Source organism: Diceros bicornis, chromosome 7, assembly GCF_020826845.1.
Source record: "Diceros bicornis minor isolate mBicDic1 chromosome 7, mDicBic1.mat.cur, whole genome shotgun sequence".
In the NCBI taxonomy this organism is placed as follows: Eukaryota; Metazoa; Chordata; class Mammalia; order Perissodactyla; family Rhinocerotidae; genus Diceros; species Diceros bicornis.
In genome coordinates this window covers 66150982-66178357 of record NC_080746.1, presented here as the reverse complement: position 1 = coordinate 66178357, position 27376 = coordinate 66150982, and the positions used below count along the sequence as shown (strand labels likewise).

The following is a 27376-nucleotide window of genomic DNA, read 5'->3' as shown; positions in this document are numbered from 1 at the left end:
TCTGTTTGGGAAGGATGTGTTATGGTTAAGCCTATTATGAGGATTAACACTTGTATAGTCTGCACCACGCCTTGGGGCCACGTGCTGGCGGCACCCAGAGGCATAATATGTAGTCTCTAGCATTCTATAGGTTGGAGCTCAGCCACACCTAAGACTCAAGATACACAGGGCAGCAGGGTCCTTATGAACCTTAATACTCACTCTAAGTATTATGAATGGAGAGGTGTAGAAAATGGGACAAAATATATAAAGATCCTAGAATGTGACCTTTATTCAATAAGAATATTTTTTTGACCTTCTAAAATTATGCCTAGCATACAAAAGTATGGGAGGGATACAGAAGTGAAAAAAATATATACTAAAATCCTTGCCTTAAGAGGTTACATTCTAATGAAGATATAAAAGATTTTGGTTTCATTTGTTTTTAACTAATCCTGGAAACAAAGTATTTTGTTGCGTGTGATTTCCCTTGTTCTTTTACAAGTAAACCCAGGAAAACATTCTGGGCCAAAGGCTCCAATTAATTCAGTCTGGCTGAGCTGCCTTGTGAATTAAGCACGAGGCTCTACCATGCTGAGGGTCTGTCTAACCAGCTCCATAGGGCCACCACAAAACAGCAGTTGTTACATGAGAGCAACTCTGAAAGACTGTCCACAGGCTCCTGGAATAGAAACCACTAGGATCCACTTCTGATTTGTCTGATAAACAGCTTCCCAGTTGTGTTATGATTATTTAAATAAGGATTATTCAAGAATTCGGAATTGTTAAAAAACCATGAGAGTCAAAGAGATTATCACATAGGACTTCTTTATTAAATTGCAATCCTCTAAATAGGAATGTGTTCTTTCGGCCAAGAAGGTATCTGGTACAAAAGTTTGCAATTTCATATTGTTTGCTGCAAAATTCTAAATTGGGCACTCCATTAATCAGGTCATTGGGGTAGAGTTTCAAATTATACATCCCTCAAAACATCTGCACTATACTGTGTTATATATGTAATCTGGCCCCTGCTTCCTCTCTGAAGGCAGTTCCTACCAGGCTTCTTCAGATTCACCAACTCCAGCCACAGGGCCCCTTCCTGTTCTTCCCACACACCAAGCACACTCCTCCCTCAGGGTGTGTGCTGGACCCACCACCTCCTCTGCCTGGAATGTGCTTCTCCAGGTATCTATGTGACTCCCTCCCTACCTTCCTTCAGGTCTCCTCGTATTAGGGAGGTCTTCCCTGACTACACAATCCGTATCCTGCTTTATTTTTCTCCATAGTATTCATCACCGCCTGAAATATTTTGTGTATTGGTTTATTGTCTACATATACACACATACATACACACAGAAGCTCGAGAATGGAGACTTAGTCTGTTTTTTTCACATCTGCATCCCCAGCATCTAAAACCAGTGTCTGCCAAGTTGTGGGCACTCCAATATTTTTTAAAGAACAAATCAATGAAGTGCAGAAAAAAAAAAAAAAACGAGGATGCAAAACTGTTTAATTGCATATTTGGTCTGAGTTTAATTATTTAAAATAGGGACAGGATAGGAAAAAAAGTCTGGAAAAAAATGCCAAATGTTAAACTCTTTTTCACTTTCCAAAGTTTCTAAAATAATCATTTATTACTCTCACATTCATAAAATGAAGTGAAATGAATAAAAGAAATAAGGTAAAATAGACAGAAAAAAGAAACAAACAAACTTCAGCCTCTTTAACTCTAGTGCTAACTCTAGTGCTCTAAGCCAAAGCCCACAGTCTGGGGAAGGTTCCGGAACCCTACCTGCACCCTCCTCCATTCCACTACCAGTCTTGTCCACCACCCTTCAAGCTTTTTAAGGAGCTAGGATTGGGATATTAATCTTACTAATCTCTAAATCGTCAATCACAGTGTCTGATACATACCAGACCTGGATGCTTGACTGATGCAGGTGAGAGCTACCTCACCAAAAGGCTCCCATAAGAATGCTCAACTTTATGTACCACCAAGGAATGCAAGTTTTCAGAACTGAAAGTGCTCCTTTGACTATCTTTCTCCATGAAAAGTTTTGGAGTTCCTCCCTTCAAAGCAAGGAAGTCATCAAAAGGCTTATTAGCCCATGTTACCAGCTCCAGGGGATTTGGCCTCAAAGTGATCAGTCTAGATCCAGCCCCAAATGATTTGGGCCTGATCCCGTTAGTATTCACCCTTAGGCCTGGATCATTCATGGCTCTGTTTTATTAGTGACATAAGGACATATCTTATCTCCCCTGCAAGACTCCTGGGCTCCTGGAGGATAGGGTCTCATTAATCAGCCTGGCCACAGAGCTTCCAGTGTATAGAGGCGGGTGCTCAGTGTCCACGATAAATAAATGAACGCATTCACAGCTCCCAAAAGCAAAGTCCAGAGTTAAACGGTGCCCCCAGTTGCTTTCTGCTTTGTTTCAGGAAAAGTTTTTTTAAAAACATTCTTTGGGAGCAGGGTAAATCCAACAGAGAAAACCCCTTGTACTTCCCTCCTATTTAGGGCAGCTACAGAGTTGGAAGTGACAGGATAAGCTGGTTCCCATCAAAAAGGACCCACCTGTAATATGAGGGACTCCTTATCTCCTTCTAGGCGTGCCAAGCGTTCCTGGTACGTTTCATTACTAGCAGCACCGTGGTGATTTACCTGGGACTAAAGGGAAGGAAAAAAACACACTTCAAAGATTGGAAAAACATCTTACCAAATTCCAAATGAAGTATACAATTTGTGAGGACGGTCTCACTGATTATTTGTACAAAACCACCCACCTAAACAGGAAACCACAAGATTTCAAAACTACTACAAGAAGGACCAGACCAGATGCCATTGATAGGTGTGTCTTGAAAGTTGGCAAAACCACAAAACCACCCCCTGGATGACCTCACCCTTGGCCAGGAAGGCCTCAAGGGAGCACCAGACCCAGAGGTGCTTGACTTGACTGGACGCGTTGGGTCTGGTTTAGCTGGAGGCACAGCCTGCCAGAGGCACCAATAGCAATACGGGTCTCCTCTTTGAGGAGATGGGGGAGCTGGTACCATTCACCAAGGAACTATTGTGGGAACAACTCCTGCATAGATGTTGGTATCTCCTAACTCTCATGCCAGGGTTCTCCAGAGCCAAGGCACATCTCACAGCATGGAGGCCTGTCCTGAACATGGCAATGAGCACAGAGGGTAGGGGAGGCCAACTGCACGGCCCTTCAGCTACTCACACAACCCTTCCAGAAGTGCCCAATCCCACCCTCGATAAGGGCTCTGGCAGCCAGGCTGGCATGCTGTGTTTCTGCAGTGCTAGAGCTGAGAGAAGCAAGCTGAGATGAAAGGTCTTGAGAAGAACCCAAACGACAGCCAGAGGGATCGCAAAGGGCTAAGCAGAGGGAAAACAGGGAAATGGAAAGTAGCCAGAACTATGGAAAACAGAGGAAAGGGAGAAAATTTAAAATGGCAGATAAGAGGCAGAATCTTACAAAATGCCCTGAGCTAGAAACGAGAGCTGCAGTCATTTTCTGAGTGTGTCTGAGCTGGCTGTAGGCAAGGAGGAGGGAGGTAGCTGCTAATGGAACTGAGCTGGCCCAACACTACCAACACTCTCTTCCTCCATGCTAATTTTATTTATTTATTTATTTTCCTCCATGCTAAATGGAAGGCCCAAGGTAGGCCCTCCAGAGGCTTCACAGTCTGAAAACATAGATCTTATTGCTAAATGGAGGAGTGACAATCATAATAATCTGAGCTAGTCCAGGGGACTCAATGCTTCAATGTTCATGAAGCAGATACTCTCCACTCCAAAGGAAAGTCATGATTGCTCAAAGAAGGGGGTCAGAGAGGAATCAAGGCCCAGGGGCCCAGGGGTGGCCCCCTTCTTCTGAGCCCATTCCCCACATTCCAACCTTCAGGATGGGTTTTCCAATCCCCCTCCACTAAGAAAGGGCACCTCCTTCCTTCCCTTGTCCCACCCCTTCCCCAGTGCACTGCCCAGGTGAGGGCAGGTGGCAGAGCCAGGCTCAGTCCCAGCATTCTGCATTCAAGCTTGGAGTCTCACTTGTGAAAGAAGCACTGGCTGTTTGTCAAGGTGCAGTGGGAGGGCGAGTCCAGGGGCTAATTCCCAGGGCAGCTGTGCCAGGCACAGGCTAGATGGGACACGGTGCCCCTGCCACACCACTGCCTTTACTCCAGCCTCTCTCCAGTCTGCATCTCCTTCATTGTTATGGAAGCTCTTTCATACCATAGACAAAGGGCCTTAACAATCACAAATGATTCTTTGTGTTGATGGCAGTTTATTGTTGTTACATTAATTAATATTCCAGTCCTCATATGGTCAAAGTCTGATGAGTATGCAAGCATATAACCTACGTTTTCTTAGAACCTGACAAGATAGGAAAATAATTCTTAAGAACAGGCCAAATGTTTCTCTGTCCAAGAACTCGCATGATGGTGATTTTCAGGGCAGAGAGAGGATAGAAAAGGATCCAGGCATGTCCGGCCCCAGTGCCAGAGTCAGCATATGCATGGGACACCCAGCACTGGCAGCTGCCACTTCTCCAGCAGGAGATGAAGGAGAGAAGACCAAAGGGAAGACTCCTTCCACAAGACTCCAGCAAGCCACCACCACAAACTGTGCCTCAGTCAAGGAGTGCAGCATGTTCCTCATTATAATAAAAGGTCTACCCATACAACCACCCAGAGAGGCAGCTACTTTTACTAGTCGACAAAAAAAAAAAAAAAAACAGAACAGTATGAAAGTAAGTTACAGGATATGTTTAGTTAATACACAAAATGCATGCCAGACAGTCTATAACACATGTTAGAAGCAAACTGAAAAATAAGGATCCACTCAGGCAGCCAATGGGAAGAGGGAAGCACAATCAGGTAAAAGATGCACAGGCCAGTATGGCAAAATCAAATCGCCTGCTTAGGAGAAACATAACTATTCCTAAGGAAGGGAGGAATTTTTCACAGAGAGACTCTGTGTAATGGGATAAACAACATCCATGACGATATCCTCACAGTAAACAGAGCCCAGTAGAACTCAGTGCTTTCCTGTGATGCCCTCAAAGTAGGTCAACGGTTAATGGATAATAGAGCCAAAGGCCAAAGCAATTCTATGGAGACCAATACAATGTGGCCCAAGCACAGGGCTGTAAATATACAGCAGGCACTTATGTAGCGCTCTCCGTGTGCCAGGCACTGTTTAGAGCACTTTACATGCATTAACTCATTTAATCCTTCCCATAATCCCATTAGATGGGTACTATTTTTATTCCCATTTTACAGACAAAGGAACTGAGGCACAAAGTATATGAACAAGGCACAAATGGATAATTTGCCCAAGTTTTGTTGTTAGTGCCATTGAGTTGATTCTGACTCCTAGGAACCCTGTGTACAGCCCAGTGATTCTGCACCATCCTCTCACCTTCCAGCACTATATAAATGTTCCACTGCTATTCACAGGGTTTTCATGGCCATTTTTTTTGGAAGTGGGTGGTCATGTCCTTCTTCATAGCCTGTCTTGTCTGGAAGCTCCACTGAAACCTGTCACCACGGGTGATCCTGCTGGTATTTGAAATACCAGTGGCATAGCTTTAAGTATCACAGTAACACGCAGCCGCCACAGTTTGACAACCAAGACAGGTGGTGTGGTTCCCTGACTGGGAAATAAACCGAGGCCGCAGTAATGAAAGCATCAAACCTTAACCACTAGACCACCTTGCCCAAGTTACTATGTACTAAATTAGTAAACTGTGTTGTTATAACTTAATTGAGGTGCAGATCAGTACAAATTTTGTTTTATATATTGGGATTGAATGAGAATTCACTTAAAATAAGGTTTGAAAATGCTGTCTGAACCTCCATGTCCATTAACAGAGGAGTGGCTAAATAAACTATGGTTCATCCATACTATGGACAATTTGTAGCATTTTAAAACATGAGATAGATATTTATGGACCATCACAGAAATATAAGGTATAGTGGATAGTGAAAACAGCCAGATCCAAAGAATCATACACTGTGATACTAGAAAACAATACTCTACAACTACATAGGTATTGATAAAAGCATGAGAATAAATAGATCCAGTGTCTGGAATGTTACATAACAACACTAAACAGTGCTCTCTTCTGGGGGAGTGTCTGGGCTATAAAAAATTGTGGATGGGAGGTTTGGTCAAGGTGAGCTTTTACTTTAACCATAATACTTGAGCTACTTACAAACATATTTTCTTAAATAACTAAGATACATTTTAAAATCTAGAAGTATTGTTTGAGTTCCTAGAACAGTGGTTCCTTGTACTTCTTCCTCCCACAACAGACTTGAGGACATCTCCTCTCCCAGCAGTCACACTGGCCCATATAACAGTGATGCTCACGGCAGAAAGGTCCCTCTCTCGCCCCAAATCACTGTTCTAGAGTAACAGAGCCATCTTCCTCTCATAGATTACCAAAATCACTGTTGTCCTCTAGTAAGCTTTTGAAAGGTATTACACAGCAGTGAAATGGAGATAATGTCCCAGATGGAAGTCTGCAGTATTGCCATCCTTTGCTTTTGATGAAGTGCAGAGCCATATGTTTTCACAATCTAGATAAGATTGACATCTTCTTAAGAAAACTGCAGTCCCTTAGCAGGGCACAGACCAGGATAAAATGCCACCTCCATTTGAAGAAGAACCTAGAAAGCATCTGAGAACAGGGCCAAGAAGGATATTTTAGAATCATCGTGTTGAATGCTGACATTCATCAGCCAGAGGTGAGAGTTTGGGTGCAAAAATGTATTCTCCTCATTCCAGTAATTGGGCATCAGGTTCAAATCACTTCCTGATGTCATTCTTGGATGATAAAATGGCTGTATCATCAGGGCATAAAAGGCCACGTGGTTAGGAAAATGCCATTCCAATTATTCAGAAACGTGTCTAAAAAGACTGAGTTGGGACGTGGCTCTGTCTTTTCTTACTCTAAAAAGAGCTTGTTTTTTCAGAGGGTACACCTGTTTCCATAATTCTAACAATGGAATGGCAACAGAAGGCTTTGATCAATGGGTGAGATCATACCTCGGGATGCCTGAGTGATTCCAGGGTTCAGAGTCTCTGAAAAGTCTAGTCTATCTTCTCTGCTAGGTAAATCAGTGAGAGAGCAGTTGCCCAGCTCTCCATGCATGAAGTCAGAGTGAGAGAACCATGCCAGCTTTCACTGAGGAAAAGAAAGTCAAATCCAATTCTGAAGGATGCTAAATTTCTATTCCTCCCCACTCTGGAATGGCAAGTGAATTTAAAGGAGACTTCTACCCTATGAAGGATGCTCAACCCATTGATGACTATAAACAAGAAAGAGGTCCTTTTTACTCAACTAATGATGTTAGCCCCCAGGCTAGACCTGTCCAATGGATTACTGATATACTAAGGTGTGATATACATATATTTGATCAAATTTTCTCCTCTTCTGTTTTGATGGTTATTTCTACAAATGTGACAGAGACAAAATGAATGTTTTCATCCAAACTTTCTTTGGTCATGGGGCCAGCCCGGTGGCATAGCAGTTAAGCATGAGCCCTCCAGTTCGGCAGCCCAAGGGTTTGCAGATTCGGATCCCGGGTGCGCACCGATGCACTGCTTATCAAGCCATGCTGTGGCGGTGTCCCATATAAAGTAGAGGAAGATGGGCATGGATGTTAGCCCAGGGCCAGTCTTCCTCAGCAAAAAGAGGAGGATTGGCATCCGATGTTAGCTCAGGGCTGATCTTCCTCACATAAAAAAACAAACAAACAAACAAACTTTCCTTGGTCAGAGCTGTTCCTGAATCTGTAACTCAGGTTAGTTACCTCGTATACCATGAGGGACCAAGAGATCTATGTACTCTGTGGAGGTGAAATAGCAACCACAGACTGACATTTCCATGTCCTCTTGCATCTTGAAGAATTCCACGTGAAACATACTCCCTCTCTTGTATCACAAAATCAAATTAGGATGAGGAGTTCTTCTTGTATGTATATTTTCAATAACTCAGAAACTTTAGCCAAGATCACTGAAGCCAAAAACCTTTGTTCCATCAAAGCTTTGCTCTCAAGAGGCTAGGCAGAGTCTTAGATACAGGAATCCATCCTCTAAAACCCAGACCTCTTACAGGCAAATATGAAACACAGCCCAGAATTGTCAGATCAAAGTCTTCCCCAAGCCTTGAGAGTGACATTGCTGGGAGTCCTCAGGAACAGAGACAACACAGCACCTTGACCCTTATAGGTTATGGATCTGTTTCTAGAAGACCCAAAATGCCATCGCTGCTGGGGCCGGGCATGCCTAATATACAGCCCCAGCAATCAACAGCCAAGGTGGGACTACTTTCTAAGTCATCCCTAAGTGGAAGAGAGGCTTCAGGATGATGTAGCAGCCGTGCAGGGTGTTCCATGGTTGGGGGTCATGGAGTTGGTCATGATAGTTAATCAGCCTCAGCGATTAGGAGGCCAGTGAGAGGATGGAGAGAGGACTTCCCATGTCCAGGAAGGATAGGACTGACCAGCCAGATTCCAGCATGGACAGAGTCTCTACATAAAGGGCAGTTTAGGCTATCCAAAGACACTAGCCTAATCTAAACTGAGTCCTGTCCCCACATCTCCCACAGGTCAGTGAATAAGGAGTTTACTCTTGGTAAGTTCCTCATGAACCAAGGGCTGGATCAAGAAATAAAGTAGGTTTTCCTTATCTTGGGGAACACTGAATTTTAATTAGGGATGAGATTATCAGGGGATACTTAAGGCTCAAAAAAGAAACCTTATCATTTATTGTGAAAAAACCCAGACTAGTTAATTTTCCCCTTGCTCTCTTGCCAAGGGAAAGGAATGGAGACTACCAATACAGAGAGAGAATTCTTCTGAAACCTGGAATCCATTGTCTTTCTGTCCAGAATAGGCTGGGATCATCACCTTTACTGTAACTGTGTGGCACAAGTAAGGGCTGCCATCTTCTTAGAGATATTCTCACCTCTCCCAGCCACCTAATCAAAGCTTTGATGGTTGGAATCCTTCCTCTGAATTTTCAAACTTAGGAACATAAAATGGTAGTTGTTGTGCTAGAACATTCTGAAGTTGTCAGTGGCCATGTCCTCTTCCATATATAGGAAGTTGGTTTGCAGGAGGGGTTAGCTATAAAGCCAACATGCATAGAAACACAAATGAAAGCCAAGAAACAGAGATTTGTGGCATTGTCATCCCCGGTTCATGCTCTCTAAAGGCAGTGATATACCCCTGCCCTTCCTGTTGGTCCCCTCTTGGCCTGCACTGGTTCAAACAGAGTTTCTGTTACTTGCAACCAAAAGTCCTGGCTAAAGCATTTGTCTCAAAGGGTGATCAATCGACTAAAACTTACTTCTTTGGAAACAGACTTACAAGAAAGAATTCCCTGCTATTTGGATATAGTACTGAATTCCAAAGAAATTCTGCCTAATGTTGCTTGATTTGCTTGAACTTTTTTTTTTTTTTTTGGTGAGGAAGATTGGCCCTGAGCTAACATCTGTGCCAATCTTCCTCTATTTTGTATGTGGGATGCCACCACAGCATGGCTTGACGAGCAGTGTACAGGTCTATGCAGGCGATCCAAATCCTTGAACCCCAGGCCACTGAAGTTGAGCGTGTGAACTCACCCACCACACCAGCAGGCTGGCCCCTGAACTGACAATTTGTAAGACAGAATTGTCAGTTCTGAGCCAGCTATAGTTAAAAGCAGGATTATCAAGGTCCAACGGGGATCTACTTTGTGGCCCAGGGTGTGTCTGTGTGGGATGTGCTGGGATAAAAAAGGTACCCAGTCTCCTTTGTGTGTGGAATAGATGGCTTTCTATCCACTACCTGTTGGCCTCCATTCTAATTTCCCACATAGAGCAAGAAGGTTAAGACAGGGAATGATACAAGATGCAACAGGCCCACAGCCATCAACTGGGGGTGTGTGTGAAGGGGGATAAAGAAAAACAAGTTAAAACACAACAAGAAATAAATAGGAAGCTAAACTAGGGCTAAAAGATGTAAGGGAGAATAAATGAAGGATGATAAGAACATAAAAACACCTAATAACCCTTTAAAAAGTTATGTTGAAAGAAAGACATGTCCTACAGAGCCGTACAAATGCCAGGTCTGGGAGCTGAGAGGCTGAGAGCTGCAGGTTCCCTTTTCCCACCCTTTGCCCAGCTGGACCTCAAGGCAGTGGACCCCTGCGGACTTTGTTGAGGGGCTTCCATATTCATGTACAGCATTCCTACAGCCTCCTCCTCAAGGCATGACCTTCTCTGCAGAAGGAAAACAAGGAATGATAGGAGGCCAGGCTGCACTAACCATGTGTAATCTCAGGTATGTCGCCTCTGCTCAAGCTTCCCATCCTTTAAATAGAGAAAATTATACCTCACAGAGCGACACAGAGGGTTAGTTAGGTCATTAAACACAAAAACGTGTGGGAATAAAAATGCAGAATGCTCTTTATAGCAGGATGCTCTAATATTTCCTCTGTGTAATATAAACAGTTTTTGAATGATCGTGGAAATACGGAAATCATTTTAAATGGCTTTGTTTAAACTAAAAGACCAAAGTACAGTTAGAAGCTGTTCATCCCTCGTACTGACAGTTTTAATTAACTCATTCTTTTTGTGCAAGAGAACAAAAAGAGGCAATGTTTCTTTTTTTTTTTTTTTTGAGGCGATGTTTCTGATCAGGACACCTGTGAAGCATCTGTATAGATCTGTACAAACAACCCAAGGGAACAATACCAAAATACTTTCAGGCTGGAAAGAAAAAAAAAATGCCTGAGTGACACACAGAACCTACTGTTAGCGAAGAGCCGTGGAATCGTGCCTGTGGCACAAACAGCTGAGGACGTGTTCACTTTTCCATTGTCCCTGAAAAGATGCCCATGTTTTGAGTCATATCTACATGGCCACAACGTTTCCCTCCTTACGAGCATTTTACTACGTACTGTTAAGTACTATATGCTACAAACATGTTTACAATGAGCACAGTGAGACTTTCAATAGCTACTACTGACCAATCATAAAAACCTGAATTTTCATTTCTGTTACAATCTGGAAGTCAGGTCAAATTTAGGTTAAACATGAGCTTTCCAGCTGAATCACCCCTGGCAGCCTCCTCAGAACCATCATTCTCCGACTCTAGTGGCTGGTCAGATTCCATGATGCCTGCTCACTCTTGGCCTGGCCCCTTCACTGTAGCTTGGCCAAGGGACAGCCATATTAGGTCACCGCAGAGTTCTAGATGGGGTGAGCACTTGATGCCACAGCTAGGGGCCATGCAGAATCCCCAGGAATATGACTCCTTCATAGCCTGGCCATCCCCTGCTAGGAGAACACGGCCTCCACATATGCTCTGGAACACTCTTGGGAATGCTGGGTGAGGGCAATTCTGCAGCATTCCCTGGCTGGCACATCCCAGGATACCTCTCGTCAGCATCATACTTCGCTGAACACGGGAAAGAACTGGTTCCAGAACAGTCAAGTGGGGCAGATGGAGGGTCACATGGGGGTATCATTTGGTATGCAAGCATGGAGTGTGGGAAAATCCTAAGGCAGTCAGTCCCCAGTGTGACAGCTCTAGCCATCATGTTGTTATTGACAGCCAACAGCTCCTTCTGAGAGCTCCTACCTTGGGGTCCTCAAAATAGATCTGCTCTCCTTTTTCTGATATCCAGGTCCACAGTCTTCACCAGGTAAAGAACCACATTTCCTCCAGTGCTTCTAATAAGCTATGGATTCCAGTTCCCTCAGGATCTTGGCCACAGTATAAACACTGTCTGAACTGGTCAGAGCACGTTAAATTATATGATGGCTCCTTGCCTGTAAATATACTGAGATTCTGAACACAACATACTGGATATGCCTTGGCCCTGAATAAATCTTGGGATGGTTCTCCCTCCCTTAGCCACTAAAAACACAGATGACATGTGTTTTTAGCTAAATAAGAAAACATGTAGTATTTCCAGGCTGCCTGGATCTTATCAAATCCAGAAAACCAATTTCAAGAGAGTCATGGCTGCCGGGCACAGGGGCGACGTCAACGTCGCTAAGGCTATATTTCAAGCTCAGAAGCACCACTCACATACCAAGCTTTTTAGAACTTGGAAGATGTAGACCTTAAAAATAAGGGGACCAGGCAGTATGAGTGTAAACAGGTACTTGTAAATAGAAAAATCTTCCCTAGATTCTTTGGTTAAAGAGTTTAAGGGCTTTCTGGCAGTTATTATAAAACCAGTTGTTCCTAGGACCAGTTTCACTTTTTCTAGGCGAGGAATAACTAAGCCAATCTACTACCCTTGGCACAGAGTTAAAGTTTCTTCCAAATGCAGTGTGAGTGGAGTGCAATCAGATCCTTAGCTACTAAGAGTCCAACAAGAGAGATCCTATCCTGATCTTGACCTCCTTTTGCCCTCCACCTCTTGGTTTCGATTATATATAAAGGGAAGTGGGGTTGTCATTATGAAATGATCTCAATGTCCACCTTTAGGGAAGAGCAAAGCAAAGTTCACAAATAGCAAATTAAATAGCTTGGTTGACCAATGTTTACGTAATCACACTTCATTCATTCATCTATTCAATGACTCAAATATTCCTGAACACCTACTAGGTACCAGTCTCTGTACTAAGCAAATGATTTAGTCCCTGATCTCAAAAAACTCTGTAGTCTTACAATGAGATGTGATAAGTACTGTCACAGAGGTGCATGTAAGCCAGCAGCAGTGGCATAGGGGAGGGACAAATCGATTATACCTTCAATGGAGAGGAGAGGCTTTATAGTGGAGTCACCACTTGAATGATTGAGTCTCAAAGGCTATGAAGGAATTCCCCCAAGAGAATGGGAGAGCAGCATCTTTGGAAAGAGTCTTTCCAATAGAGACAGGCTACCGATGAAGCCACATCACTACCCTTCAGACATTCTGGTTTCCCAGAACTAACACAGAAAATGAAGGATACGTTAAAGACAGTCTATCTGTGAGCTCTCCAACCAAGGAGTTGGTATGATGCACGTGAAGGATCTTAAGTGATCATCCTGGGGAGCAGGATTTGGAGTGAGAGGAATGCATTTGATTTACCAAGATCATGCCCCAAAATTATAGCCTTAGGATAAGACTAGTCCCTGCTAAATTCTCTTGATTAGGTGGTTGGATGCATAAGGGACCCACAGCACTGGGCTACAGGAGAAGTAGGTATTTGTAAGTGCACTGGTATCTTGTGAATGGATGATATTAAAGCCAGGAGGAGAGTAAAAAGAGGAGGCTCTTTGAGTGGTGCTCTTACCTCATCTTGCCAACTCCAAAAGACGCACTGACTCACTGTATAAAAACACCTTTGGAGACAGAGGGGCAGCATCAGGTGCTGGGGTTGAGGGTGGAAAGTGTGCTGTGACGATTTTAGCTCACCTGAAGGCATTAGAAGTAAATGCTCAGTGTCTCTTGGACTGCCTAGACCTTCTATCTGAGGAGCCAACAATCAAAGAGGGATGAGAGAAAGATCCACGGGTGGAAAATATGGGATTAGGTGAGGACCAAAGGGAGGAGCTGGTCCTGTGGTCACAAGAATGCCATTAACCCTACAAGATTCCCAAATGGGAATAAATTATGATGAAAATGGATGGGAAAGGTTGCTTGGGAACAAGAGGCAGTAAGAACAACATTATAGAAGGAATTTGAAAGATGCCTTTAGGGACAAAGCCAGCGTGCAGCAGGTTTGGGAGTGACCAGGAAGGAGCAGAGATGGTAAGTTTTTAGCCTGTTCTTTCAAGATTCCTGATGGTGAAAGGAACGTAAGTTATAAGGCAGCAGGGACATGCAAGTACAGGGTCAAAGATAGTTTTGATTTGTTTTTCCCTAAGAATTGAGAAGAAGCATTTTCAGCCAAAGACAAGGGAGAAGTAGGCAGGGCAGAGTTGAGAAAAGAAATAATCAGAGGAACAAGAGGAGGTGGAACACGATTGGGTCAGGAGGACAGGACACTGGGATAGCCTTGGCCAGGAGAAGGGACTCTTGGCCCATGAAACAGAAGCAAGTTTAACAATGATGACTGTGAACATAGTTACATTTTGTGGTGAAGGGGAGGGAAGATGAGGGATTCATCTACTTGTGGCTATTTTTTTTCAATGAAGTAGGCAGTGACATTGGTTGAGAGGGATGTATAAGTTTGGGGACAAATGGAAAGGTGTGAAAGAGCTGCTACAGAGGATGGAAGAGGAAAGAATGCAGGGTGAGTCAAGGGATCCCCAAGTGCTGTTGCCTCAGAACTACCAATGGCTGTGCTGCTCGGGAGAATCCACAAGCTGTTCAGCAAATGATCCTGGTATAATGCCACTTTGTTAAACCCTGCTAGGAAAGAGGCCTGAGCACCTCTCCAAGGAGCTGGCAGACAGGAGTCACAGGTGCTAGAGGTCAGAGATGGCAGAATTCTAGCTCCTAAATTATAATGGGGAATATGATGGGTGGGCACATTGGGTGCATTGGCTAAAAATGGGAGGTACCTATAGGAAATTGCAGATGGCTAGAATCCTTGAGTAACCATACCCACTGCCATCCTCCTTATGGTCTTAAAAAACCTCTCTGCCCAGAATCCACGGTTGGGCGCATGGCTCTGGAGAAACCAGAGGCTCTCAGCTGCAGTCGAGGTCATCATCACACAACAACTAATACTTATGAAGCGTTTTCTAAGCACTTTACGTATATTGAATTATTTATCCACATTTTATAGTCAAGGAAATTGAACTCCAGGGAGGTGAAATGAATTGTCCAAGGTCACATAGACCTGAGATACAAACCTAAGGAGTTGGATCCAGGATTCGTGCTCTAAGCCAGCAGGAGCAGCCTGCACAGAAGCTGCTGCCTATTTCTCCAGCTTTCGTTGCAGTCCACCTCAAACAAAAGGCAAGTCAATGTCGGGAGCTGGGATGCCTGTGTGTCTGTTTGTCTTTGCAGCTCTTCTGGCCCAAGTGGCCAGCCTACTGAACCAACCATTTGAGGACCAGATGACACAGAATAAAGTCTCACATTAGCAGCTCGAGTTCATTCCACATTCTACTGCAGAACCCAAGCCAATTGCATGGGGGATCCATGGTGATACCATTTTCTCTGTGACGTTGGGTTGCAATTTGGCTTAAACATTGAGTGTGCTAGAAGCCAGCAGCAGTGTGAAGATGCTGATGGTGCTGAGATTTCCGTTCCTGGGAAAATAAACTTCAGCTCAGAGGGCATGGGTGGGGTCCACAGACCCTGCCTGGAACTATTTTTAGAGGCTCGCTCATGACCATGTGGGTTGGATCCACTAATCTCAAAGCAGGGCAGGTGGGAGCTGTTTGTGAGTTAGTCAGGAACCAAACAACTAAGGGGCAGAGCCCTTCTGGATGTTTGTGGCAGAAGATTACCTTGTCCCTGGGCTCGGTCTGTTGGGAAAGGAGGTAGAAGACCAGCCCTGGTCAGCCTTCACTCTTAGCTACAGCCAAGCTGGCCAGAACCAGCAGCCATGGGGGCCTCTGGTTACTCACAGTGGGCCAGGTCGCAGCTGCCTCTTCTAGATCTTTGGTTTGAGACCTCCACCTAGAACATGGAATGGGGCCTAGAGCTGAAGGAATGAATGGCCTGAGATGCACTGCTAGGAGAAAACCAAAGTGGTCCCATCTGTTCCTCTTTCAATTTTTCTTTCCTGTAACAGCCAGTAGCAGTTAACATTCATTGAATGTTTCCTGTGTGCGTGGTACTATGCTAAGCATTTTACATACATTGTCTTACTTCCTCACAAAATCCGTATGTAACAGGCACCATTATTCCTTATTTCACAGATGAAGAAGTCTAGGTTTGAGGTAATCTACCTAAGATCACATAGCTAGTAAGTGTGGCAAAACCAAGATTCCAACCCAGGCCTTACTTGAAATTGCATGTTCTTAACTACAATAGCACCCAGTATCCCCTACCCCAAAGGCCACAGAACAAGGTCTCTTTTCTGAGCAAATGCTTCCCCTCTAGCTCTGTGCCTCCTTGACCATAGGCATGTCCCTCATTGCCCCCAAATTCAAAGACTCTGTCTTGCTTTGAGACATTGCCTTCTTGGACTGGTCAAAGGGCAAAGGCTCCAGGCCTGTGCCCCAGGTCACACCTCATCCAGGCATCTCTTCTTCTAGATCCACCCACCTACAGGGGAAAATGAAGGAAACAGTGTTTCCACCTTCAGGAACCTGGGCTAAGAGAAACCTGCGCTCCAGGCCACCTCGGCTTGAGGAAGCATGTGAGAAGGGGTGGATGAGCCCAGCAGACAGGAAGTCCTGGAGACCTGGGCTAGAGGAGCATACTGTGGGGATGAGGTCAGCAAAGGACTGAGGGCAAGGATGGCCTTGATGGAGTCAGCTGAAGTGGGTGAGAATTAGGGAGGAGGACATTGGGGTACAAGCTCAGAAAAGGGAGGGGGTATACTTGGGAGCTCATCAAGTAGATACAAATGAATAAACAATGAAACTAGCTAACTAAGCATTGAGGCTGGGTGGCAAAAGGTCTCAAAGGCCCAGCAGGCGGAAGGGCCTGGGCTTTCTCTTCCAGACTAAGGGCAAGTGTTGGGGGCTTATGATCAGGGTCACAGGAGAAAAGGGCTTTTTTTAAAAGGAGATTTAAAAAAGAAGAATCTGGCAGTATGTTTAGGGTAGAGAATAGGCAAGATACTCTGATTATACTGCCTAGGACATATCTGATACTTTGTGCTTTGTTTTTTTTAATGCTCTTTAAAATTCTAAAAGTAGAAGAAAAATATTTGCTTTGCTATGACTCATCCTGGGGAGGAGTCTGAAGTCTCCTTGCTTAAAGCTTCCCTCAGCAGACTTCCAACTGTCCACAGGAGCCAGAGCTCACAGCCTGGGTCTCGGGACAGAAAGGGCCTTCTGACATTGCATCACATGCAGAGTCAGTTCCTCCACAGAGAGAACTTCTGCACAAGGTGCAGTTACGTCTGCCCCAGTGGCTGGGATACGGCACCAACGATCCCAGGCACATCACAGCTGGAGACTTCCTCGTTCAAAAGTTTCATTTTGGATACAGGATAATAAAGACTAAGTGATGGGAAGCGCACTTCTTACCTATATCCCCCAGTATCTCCTTGATGAGGCTTTTTAAACGCTTAAGAAGATGGATGCAAACCTTTGCCAGAATGTCTGGTCCCCTCGGCATGCTGTCTGGTAGCTGCAATGCCCCATCTCAAAGAGGAGCAGGGGCTGAGCACAGACAGGATTTCTGTTGGGTTCTAAACCAACAATTTTCTACCTATTTGGCAGAAGATATGAGGAAAGAGAACCGGACTGGGAGAGAGAGAACAGGTTCAAGATCAGGCTGCACTGCTAATAGCTGTAACACTAACCACCACGAGGTTCTTAGCCTCTCCCGGGCTTTGTTAAAGGAGGAGTCCATGCTAGTTGATCCCGACAAGCCCTCAAGCTCTCTAACTTTGTTCTGCTGCCTCACTTTTTGCAACATAGCTTCCCATACACCACATCACAGCTAGAGTAATTTTCTTAAAATATAAATTGGATCCCCCAACATATGCCATGTCACTTCCCTACTACAAGTCCCCCATTATACAAACCACGTCCCCAGAAACCCTTTACCATGACCTTCGCTGTCCTGTGTGATCTGGCATTGCCTGCGTCTCCCCTCTGTCACTGAGGTCAGCCACACTGGCTTTCTCTCTCTTGAAACTGCCCGATTCCCTCTTGCTTTAGGACCTTTGCACATACTATTCCCTTTGTCCAGAATGTTCTTCACCTCACTCACTCCTACTTCTCTTTCAGGTTTCAGTGAAGCGTTACTTCCTCAAAGAAGGCTCCCTGACTCCTCCTCCTCCATCGTCAATAGCTCTCGTGGGCCTTCCATTCTTCCTCTCTGCACTTACCAATTTGTAATTTCAGGTCTATTTACCGGGACTGTTTAACCTCCATCTCCTGCAATAGATGGGAGATCCACAAGAGCAGACACTGGTTCTACTTTGCTCACCACCGGACACCCAGTACCCGGAACTCAAAACATGCTTGCTGAATGAGTGCTGCAGAGGGCACACACAAAAGCCAGCAGGCCCAGGGTTTGGTTGTCGCGGTTGGGGGCCTTCTGAGCTGGACACTTCCTGTCCCTCCTGTTCTTCCCCAGTTACAATGTCAAATCTCTTATCTGTCAGCTGCTTGTGCCCTTCCTGCCTCTGAAAAACATTCAGCCTCAGTGTGAAAATAGATGGAGACCCAGCCGAGCCAGTTTAAAGATGGTCACAGAAGAGGAAGGGGCCTGAGTTCTGTGGGTACGGATGCTACTCCAGCACCCAACATGCTTTCACTGCTCACTCACACCGCACACTCACTCTCATCCCGAAAAGAAAGGGCACAAAGAACTTGCAACCCAAACCCTTGGCTTCAGAGCCTTCAGAAGAGAACTCCTCGAGAGCCCTCCTCTGGAAACTCAGAAGCTCTTGCAGCTCACAGGAGACTACTCTCCACACTGGATAACATCAGAGCAGAGAATCAGCTCCACGACTTCCGAATTCAGAGCATCTGAAAGGCAGCTCCTTCCTCTCTGTGTCCTCAAACTGAAAAGCAGAGGACACCTTGTTCTGGTCACGGTGTTTGCAGCCTCCAACTGTTTCAGTGCCAAAGTTAAAATAACTAACTTTCCTCACTCCATTCTTGCCTTTCTGTACAGAGGCTCATTCAGCAGAATATCAGAGGAGAAACAAAGACAGCTGACTGTTTTCTCCCCAGTGTCTATTATTAGATTCTCATGGAGCACTTGGCCACAACAGGGCTTTGCCGGACAAATACCTCCCCTCAACACACACACCCCCAAAGTGTCTCTCCCCTCACTCATCTCCACGGAGACCCAGACAAAGCAGCCAGTCACTTACCCTCTTCAGCCACGTAAAGTGCTTGTAAACATCAATGTCCCCATCCATGCTGGGCACCCATGTCAGCAGTTAGATTCCTTGGTTGAAAAAGCCCTTTTTCTGGCCGGAGACCAAACTCTCTCCTCTTCCTTGCCTCTGCCCCCTCCCCCTCAGGAACGTCAAGCTGTGTTCAAATTTCCCCACTTCCCTGGCCTGCGTCCTTCAGCCTTTCCCTAAACAGTTTCAGATACACAGCAGCTCAGACCAGCCCGTGCTGCTCCAGTATCCTCCCCCACCGCCCCCACAGACACACACAGGCACCGGCTCTGGGATTCAGAGGCTGCGGAGCAATCAGACCCAGCAAAAAGGTAGGAAAAAAAGAGACTTGGACAGGAGTTGTAAACACACACACACAGGAACATTCTTTTCGGTGATAATACCAGAGCCTGCCAGAGGGAAACAGTCCTGAAGAAAATTCTTCGTCTGGCCTCCCCTTTCTGGAGTGGCTGGAACTCATTACCGAGAGACCCCGATTTCCTGTCTCTGCTCCACTCTGCATTTACCCACAGGCTCCCAGCTGCTCTCGGTTTATTTGGGACTGGGGAGAAGACTAAAAATAAGTGCTGCTCTTGGAGGAGCCGCTGGTTCCCACACACAGCCTGACCCCCACCCCAAAGCCCACGCCTACCCCTTTTCCAGGCCAGCGTCGGGCTGTGCCCTGAGGAAAGCCTGTCTTTTCCAAAATAGAAGATTCAGAACCAGCTCCCGTCTGGGTTCTTGTCCCCGCTGGGGGTTTGTCGTCCTTGGCGCTGGTGGCATTATCCCCGGAGACGGATGGCTGCAACCTTGGAGACCTCTGCCGCTCGCCCACACGGGGGAGTCTGGCTCAGGGCTGCTGTCAGCCACCACCGCAGGGCTCCCTGGGGCCACATTCTGTACCAGGACCTGGTACAGCTTCTGCCAAGTCCCAGGCCTGCCTTGTTGGCTGTCCCCAACACCAGATCAGCTGCTTCACAAGCCAAGAAGGGGGAAAGTGTACGGCCACTGCACGTGTGTGTCCATGAGACTTCAGGAGAGCTCGAGTAGGAGCCTCGGGAAGGCAGTAGCTGGCAGACGGGGAGCTGTGTCTGTTTTCCTATTGGCAGGTCACAGGCTGGCTTTCCAGGGTGGCCTCCCCAGCATTCCCCAGATGCTGCCCCCCACCTCCTCACACTCCCACGTCTTTTGCGAGCTCCCCCAAAAACAGCATTTCTCCCTTGCCCAGCCCTTAACATGCGGCCTTTGGCTATGAGTGATTATGAAAGTGATCTTTGATGTGGGCGCAGTGGGAACTGTGGTTACATGCAAGGGCCCTGAGCTCTGCTGCCGTAAATGACTTGCAGACGCACAGTTGTGATTGTGTGGGCCTTCCCGGTGCCCTGGGGGGTTACCAGGAGCTCCCAGCCTCAAGAGACGGCTGTCAGCATGCCCCTCGGCAAGGCATCAACATCCAGCATGGCCCAGAAGCACAGTCGAGAGACAGAGCAGAAACACATCCGGCAGCACAGTCCCTGGCAGGCTGGCCGGGCCGGCCCACAGAGATCACAGAGGCAGCAGGAGGAGGGCTCTGGCCAGCAGCTGGCACGAGGGGAGGAGTAAATTCCTGGAGACACACCCGGGTCAGAGGCCAGAAAGGAACAGCAAGATCTGCTGCCCGTGCCCTGAGCTCTAGAGCCTTCTTCCTGCCTCTGGCCCAGCCCCAGAGCACAGCCTGGGCCCCACCCAGCCGGGGTTCCCTGCCCAGAACTATGATAGAGATGTTCTTCCTGAACATATCCCGAGGTTGCAGGGGTAGGTAGGCCTTTGTACTTCTGTCTAAAAGCGTGGGCAAGTCAAATGAAGAATTCATTCGGTCAACACACATTTGCCCAACATCCAAGGCAAATGAAACCGACTTCCTGCCCTGGGCAGATACAGAATTACCATGTGCTATGTGGTAAAGGTGTTTCTGGGGCTCCAGGGAGAAGAGGCAGGAGATCTGACTTGGGAGCTGGACAGGGAGAGGTGAGGCACAGTCCCAGCCCTTGCTCCCCTTGGAGTGGGGCTCGGTGCCCTCTGGTAGGTTCCAGTGTTAGAGCAGGAAAGAGGTGACAAGGCAGCATCATGGTTGCCCCTCTCAGCCTTGCTAACTCCCATCTGCCTACGGGGGGCAGCCCAGGTGGCAGCCCCTCCTCTTATCCCTCCTCAGCACCCAGGCTCCTCTCCACTTCACCACCTGCCCTGTTGTACTGAACCACAGCTGACTCTTTACGTGTCTGTCCTCTGCACCAGACTGGAGGACTATGTCTGGAGCCCTGATTCATTGCCCTAACTTCTATCCCTAGCACAATTCTTGGCATACAGTAAGAGCTTAAACATGCTCTGAAAGAATGAGGCTCAAATGGTAAAATCGGCAAGATAAGACTAAAATTCTACTTGGAGAAAATGAGTCTTTTTTTTTTTTTTTTTTTGTGAGGAAGATCAGCCCTGAGCTCACATCCATTCCAATCCTCCTCTTTTTGCTGAGGAAGACGGGCCCCAAGCTAACATCTGTTGCCAATCCTCCTCCTTTTTTTTTTTCCCCCTTTTTTGTCCCCAAAGCCCCAGTAGACCGTTGTCATAGTTGCACATCCTTCCAGTTGCTGTATGTGGGACACCACCTCAGCATGGCCGGACAAGCGGTGCGTCGGTGCCCCGGGATCCAAACCCGGGCCGCCAGTAGTGGAGTGCGTGCACTCAACCACTAAGCCACGGGGCAAGCCCCGAGAAAATGAGTCTTAAAGGTCTGTTTCTCCGCACTAAGATGCTCGACTCAAAGAGGAGAGGACAGGGCCAATTTCATCTATTAGCTCAACTCATGCATGATGAAGGGGGCCGGGGAGGGAGGGAGGGAGGAATCCAGACAAGCTGTAGCTAAATTCTTGACATATTTTTATGGTATCCTCAAGTAGTAATTCTTACCTCAGCCCTTTTTTTTTTAACAGCAAAGTACGTTTTATTTATATTGCAATTCAACTCAAAAACCCACAAAATAACACTTCCAAAGACCCAGGAACAGGGCATGTGTGTGTGGCTGGTGGGCTGAGTGAGATGCGATGGAGACAGGAGCAACAGGCAACTTCTCATTCGCTGACCCCCAGGGGGCCGCTGGCCAGGCAAACCCATGGCTGCACAGCTCACTCAGAAGGCCATCTAGCCAGGGTCACCTCACAGTGGTCCAAGATGGGCTTAGGAGGAATAGACAGGCCCCTGAATATGTTCAGAAAATGCATACAAAGTACCATTTGTATGTATAAATTGCTATTTCTCTGAAACAGTTTTAATCAGATTATCAAAATGATCCATGACTCCCAAAAGATTGGAAGCCTGGGTTTATCTGGCCTAAGCAGTTTCTCCTAAAGGTTTAGGCTACCCTGATTAAGGCTGGTGGGGGGGGGTGTGTTCCTGCCTCCATCATACCGCCCCTGTGAGGGAGAGTCTCAGGGACTCCTGGACCCATCGCTGACGAGAGGAGTTCTCAGGAATCACACAGGGCACACAAATAGGGGTCATTACAGTGACCCTGACAGCCCTCGGGACCTTCCCCAAAGCAACCAGACTCAGCTCATTACTGTCTGGAACATAAGGCAGCTAGCTGAGGGCAAAGGCAGGAGACTGGGAGACTGAGGATTTGGGGAGTAAAAATGCAGCTAAGAGGCGAGAGTGGGCAGGTTTGGACAGGGGAACTCATGCAGCTTGCGCTCCTCCTCATCCTGGGGCCTAGAAGGGAAGCCCAGGAGAGTCACCCACCCAGCTGGAATCCCGTATCTGTGTGGGAATGACTGGGGGTGGGGTTCCCGAGGTTTTGCTCCTCCTGCGGGCTGCCAGGATCAGCAGCACCTGATGGGGCAGAACTGTGGACTGAGAGGTGTCTGGTGGGTCACATGCCATTCCGCCGAGCCGTCACCTGCATCCTGAGCCCTGGCCTCTGGGCCACAGTGACAGGAGCCAGGACGCCCCTGGTAAGCCAGATACAGGCTTGTGTCCTTCAACAGGTGTGCTGTGCAGTGGACCTTCCCCTAGGTAAGGGGGTGCTGGGAGAGGGAAGAGCCCAGCCTGAGGACACTGCTCCTCTGGGCTGGCAAGTAAGTCCCACTTGTGAAACAGCATCCTGGCCCCCGCAGCCCAAGTCCCCATGGTACATAAGCCCGAGAACCCACCTCCAAAATGGGCAAGAACAAGAGTCGGCAGACTTGTCCTGTAAAGCGCCAGATGGCAAATGTTTTAGGCTTTGTGGGCCACATGGTCTCTGTCATACTCAACCCTGCAAAGGCAGCCACAGCCAACACGTAAACCAATGAGCGTGGCTGTGTTCCAGTAACACTTTATTTGTGGACACTGAAATTAGAATTTTATATCATTTTCACATCACAAAATATTCTTCTTGTGATTTCTCATCCATCACTGGAAAACGTAAAAATCATTCTTAGCTCATGGAGTGTGAGAAATAGTCAGCAGGCCAAATGCAGGCCATGGATTGCTAACCCCTGGGTTACGACAATGCTTCCCCATCTATAATGAATCACTTGGGCTGGAGGGTGTTCCTGTAAAAATGCAGATTCTGACCAAGCAGGTTGGAAATGGGGCCTGAAATTGTACATCGCTGACAAGCTCCCTGGTGATGCTCATACTGCTGGTCTCAGGACCATATTTGAGGAGTAAGAGGTTGGGAAACCACTTTCAGAAGTTTCCTGAAGCACAAGGGTATTGAGCAAGTTTGCCTGGAAGCACGAATCCTCCGGAGCCTGCCTACCTACTAGTGGGTGCTGGAAAGGGCAGACGGCTCCTGGTGGTGTGGCTCTGGCGGGCCTTCCTTGTGGGTGGAGGGTGGGTAGACGTCTACATGCTCAGACCTCAAGTTACGCTAACCTGGCAACATCACCCCCATGTCCCCTGGGCCTAAGCAGGAAATTTAGTGGGGAAGGATTTATTTGCTTATTCACCAGTGTTTGCACATTCTTGGTCATTTATAAACATTGGTTCCTAGGAACTGAAACAGTCTCAAGTCAGGTCTGAAAGGAGCCAGATCTCTAGAATTTAGTAGAGTACAATTTACTTTGGGGGGGAAAAAGCCAAAATGCAGGAAAATTTAAACTGCTAAGTTTGTAGTGGCTGAAGGCCCCCAATCTGGGATGCTGAGCCAGGAAAAATGTATTCAAAATCCCCCAAAGCACAAGAGGCTTCTCTAGGGCAGGGCCTGGCAGCCATGGGGTCAGGAAATGCCTCCTGGAATGGAGGGAGCCATCCCAATATCACCCCAGAAAAAGGCACTGGATTTAAGGGGTTCAGAGAGGTCATCTCACCTTTGACAGTGGAAGGTCAGATCTGTGCTCCCAGGACCGGCACTCAGCCCTCTGGTCTCTCCTCTCCCTGACCACAAACAGTGGGGCCTCCTAGGCCTGCCCTTTGTCCACTGGGTTCCAAGGAAAATGGGAAAGAACTCTTTTTGCCAGTTGACTCAGGTACACTGCCCAGCAGCTTCACGAATGAGTGGTGCTCATGTCATCTTTCCAATTAAATTAAATAAAGCTATTTTTCTCGTGTAAAGCCCATACCTTCTTCCTTGGGATTTAGACTTCCCAGAATTTGTCTCTGGCTCCCACCTAGCGGCTTCTTCTAGTACTGCATGGACACAAAGGACCCCTCCCCACACCAGCCCCAGCCAGGGCAGGCATCCCTTGGGAATGAAGCACAGGAAAGAAAGCGCTGACACCCAAGACTTTGTGAGCTCTCATTCACGTTCACACCTATAGGGGGAGGGCAAAAAACACTTGAAATTGGTTCACACAGGCTATACCTTTTTTTTTTCTTGAAAAATAAGCACCAAATTTCCCCTTCTCTCTTCTTTATTTATTTATGTTTTGTGTGAGGAGATCAGCCCTGTGCTAACATCTGCCAATCTTCCTGTTTTTTTTTGTCGAGGAAGACTGGCCCTGGGCTAACATCTGTGCCCATCTTCCTCCATTTTATATGGGATGCCGCCACAGCGTGGCTTGCCAAGCAGCGCGTCTGTGGGCGCCCGGGATCCGAACCGGCGAACCCTGGGCCGCCACAGTGGAGCGCGTGCACTTAACCGCTTGCACCACCAGGCCGGAACCCCCCTTCTCTCTTCTAACAACCAGAAAAAAAGATTTTCCTATAAAACTGTTTTCTGTAACTTTTCAAAATGAATATGTTCAGCATGCATATATCCTGACCCCTCTTTTGTCCCAGGTTCTGGGTGGAGAATGGAGATGCAGAGATGAATCATATGGCATGAGAAACTCAAGCTCACAGTTTATAATTTACAAAACAGTTTTTTCTCCCTACCTTTTTTGCAACTCCTCTGGCTTTTCAATATGGTAAACAGCTTTGCTTCTTTGGCCAGAATGAAAGAATCTGGTAGGAACGCAGGGGCTTTGTCTGAGGAGCTGGGAGCTGAGGAAGCTGCCATCTGTGACAAGGTGGCTGAGCTGATGAGGGGGGTGGCCGTGTGCCCTCCTGGGCCTGGGCCTCTTTGTTTCTTGAAAGACTAGTTAAGAAGGTAACTGAGGTCACCTGAACCTACAGTAGGATGTCAGAGGTGAGCACATATCTAGAAGGGGCCTCACTTCCCAGCCCAGCCAGGCCCGGCAGAGGCTGCCCATTCAGGACATCCTGTTCCACTGCTCCTGAGATGTTGGCCTCTGCTGAGCCCTGACACAGGCAGCTGCACCTAGAGAGGCTCCCTAACCTGTTTCCACTTTGGCAACCAGAAGTCTAGACTGAGGAAGGCAGAGGCTGGTGCCTACAGGAGGCTGCTCAAAATAGCCCCTAAACAAACAACAGGACTGGAATGCTTGGCCAGCCCTTTCAGACAGATTGTCAAACCAGCTGTCATTTCCAGTAGGAAAATTGAGTCCCAGAGGAGGGAAGACGAGGCTTATCCAAAGCCACACATACCACTGGCAGAGCACTGCCCTTTTAACTCATTCCTACCTCCCACACTGTCTCACCCTGGCTCAGTGTGCTTCCACCTGCCCAGGCACACTGACCAGGACACCTGCAACCTTGCAGAGGAAAGCCGGGGTTCCTGCTGGGTGGCCAAGGCTGCTGCATGAACCCCACTTCCAAAGAGGGGCCCAGAGTGCAGCCCCTCTGCAGGTTCTCTGCCAACCTCTCCTCTCACCCTGGAGCCTGGGCTCTGCCCTGACTCACCCTCACACTGCTGCTGTTGGGTTTGCCTGCCTTTCCTCGGACTTCATCTTGAGTCCCGGAAGCCTCAGGTCCTTACCAAAGAGCCCCCTGACCCACATACAAAGCTACTAAACAGCAGGACAGACTGGCGTCTTGTAGGAGATGAGGGGTGTATGTGCCAGACCATTAGAGAAGCACCCAGAGCTGCTCCATCTGGAGACGCCACTGGCTCTGGTATCTCTTGGGCATTGGCCAGGGACCTGCATCACTGGGTCCACTTTCCCTTGCTAGCTGGCTGGCCCTGGTCCTGCAGGGCCCCCTGGAAGCTGGCTGACTAGCCCCTCTATGGGCTTCACCTCCCAGCCCGGCCCTCGATCTACCTAACCGGCATTCACCCAGCCAAGACTAGTAGGTGCGGATGAATAGTGACAGCCCTTCCAGACCATGGGAAAGCCCCACTCAAGGTATGGCCAGATTCCTGGAATTGGTCAAAGTGGCACCAGTCCCTTCTTGCCTGTCAGGGCCTCTGATGAGCACCTCTCTCCTTTCCAGCCTTCAGGACCATCTGGTGGGATTCGGGGGCTCTTGACCAGAATCTACCTTTCTCTCAAGGGCATCATCCCACACTTCACCACAGGTCTAGGAGGCAGCTGCAGGGAGGGGAAGGAGGCTGCCCCTTTCTAGAACTCAGCTGTGTCCCCATCACAGAAGAGATGCCTCGACCTCCCAGCCTAGGCCTCAGCTTCATCGTCTGCGAGTACTGACCCTGAGCTTGGCTCCGCCTGCCAAACATGAAAGAAGACCTTTTCATCTCCTGAGAGGGTCACACTGTTCCGCTGTACCACAGCACAGGACAGCCTCACTGATGCTTCCCTGCAGGCCAGGTCCCAGCCCGCCTTGAACTCCAGGAAACCTTCCCCATGCAAGAGCCTCATCCGAAGCTCCCTGGTACTCCACCAAACCTTCTGGGGATGCGCCCAGAATTCATATGCAGATACTGCTCCTAGAACAAGGAAATCCAGGTCCTTTGTTGCTTTCCTCATTGAAGCCCTAAAGGGTGTCTCCAGCTCAGAGAGACCCATACATACCCTTCCAGGCCTGGAGCCCACCTTTCCCCATTCTACCACTGGCCAAGGAAGGCAGGACCCTGTTTCAGGCCCCAGAGCCCTGGAAACTCGCTCACAACCCAGCGCCACTGAATCCTGGGCAGATCTCTTCTACTTGGACTACAGGATAAGTCTGGCCTGTTTATAACTATCCTCAGGCAGAGAGTCCTTGCTGGTGCTGACCATTCTGTGCCCAGCGC

At 47.5% G+C, this 27376-nt stretch overlaps 1 protein-coding gene across 5 annotated transcripts in view; it reads right to left on the bottom strand.

Annotated features, from left to right (window-relative positions):
* The window catches only part of PPFIBP2 (PPFIA binding protein 2), a 139588-nt gene that overhangs the window by 62806 nt on the left and 49406 nt on the right, over nt 1-27376 (bottom strand). For all 5 annotated transcript variants that reach the window (XM_058545884.1, XM_058545880.1, XM_058545882.1 and 2 more), the window contains one exon: nt 2553-2645. In XM_058545884.1, coding sequence (XP_058401867.1) covers nt 2553-2645 — 93 coding nt within the window. The remainder of the gene's footprint in view (nt 1-2552; nt 2646-27376) is intronic.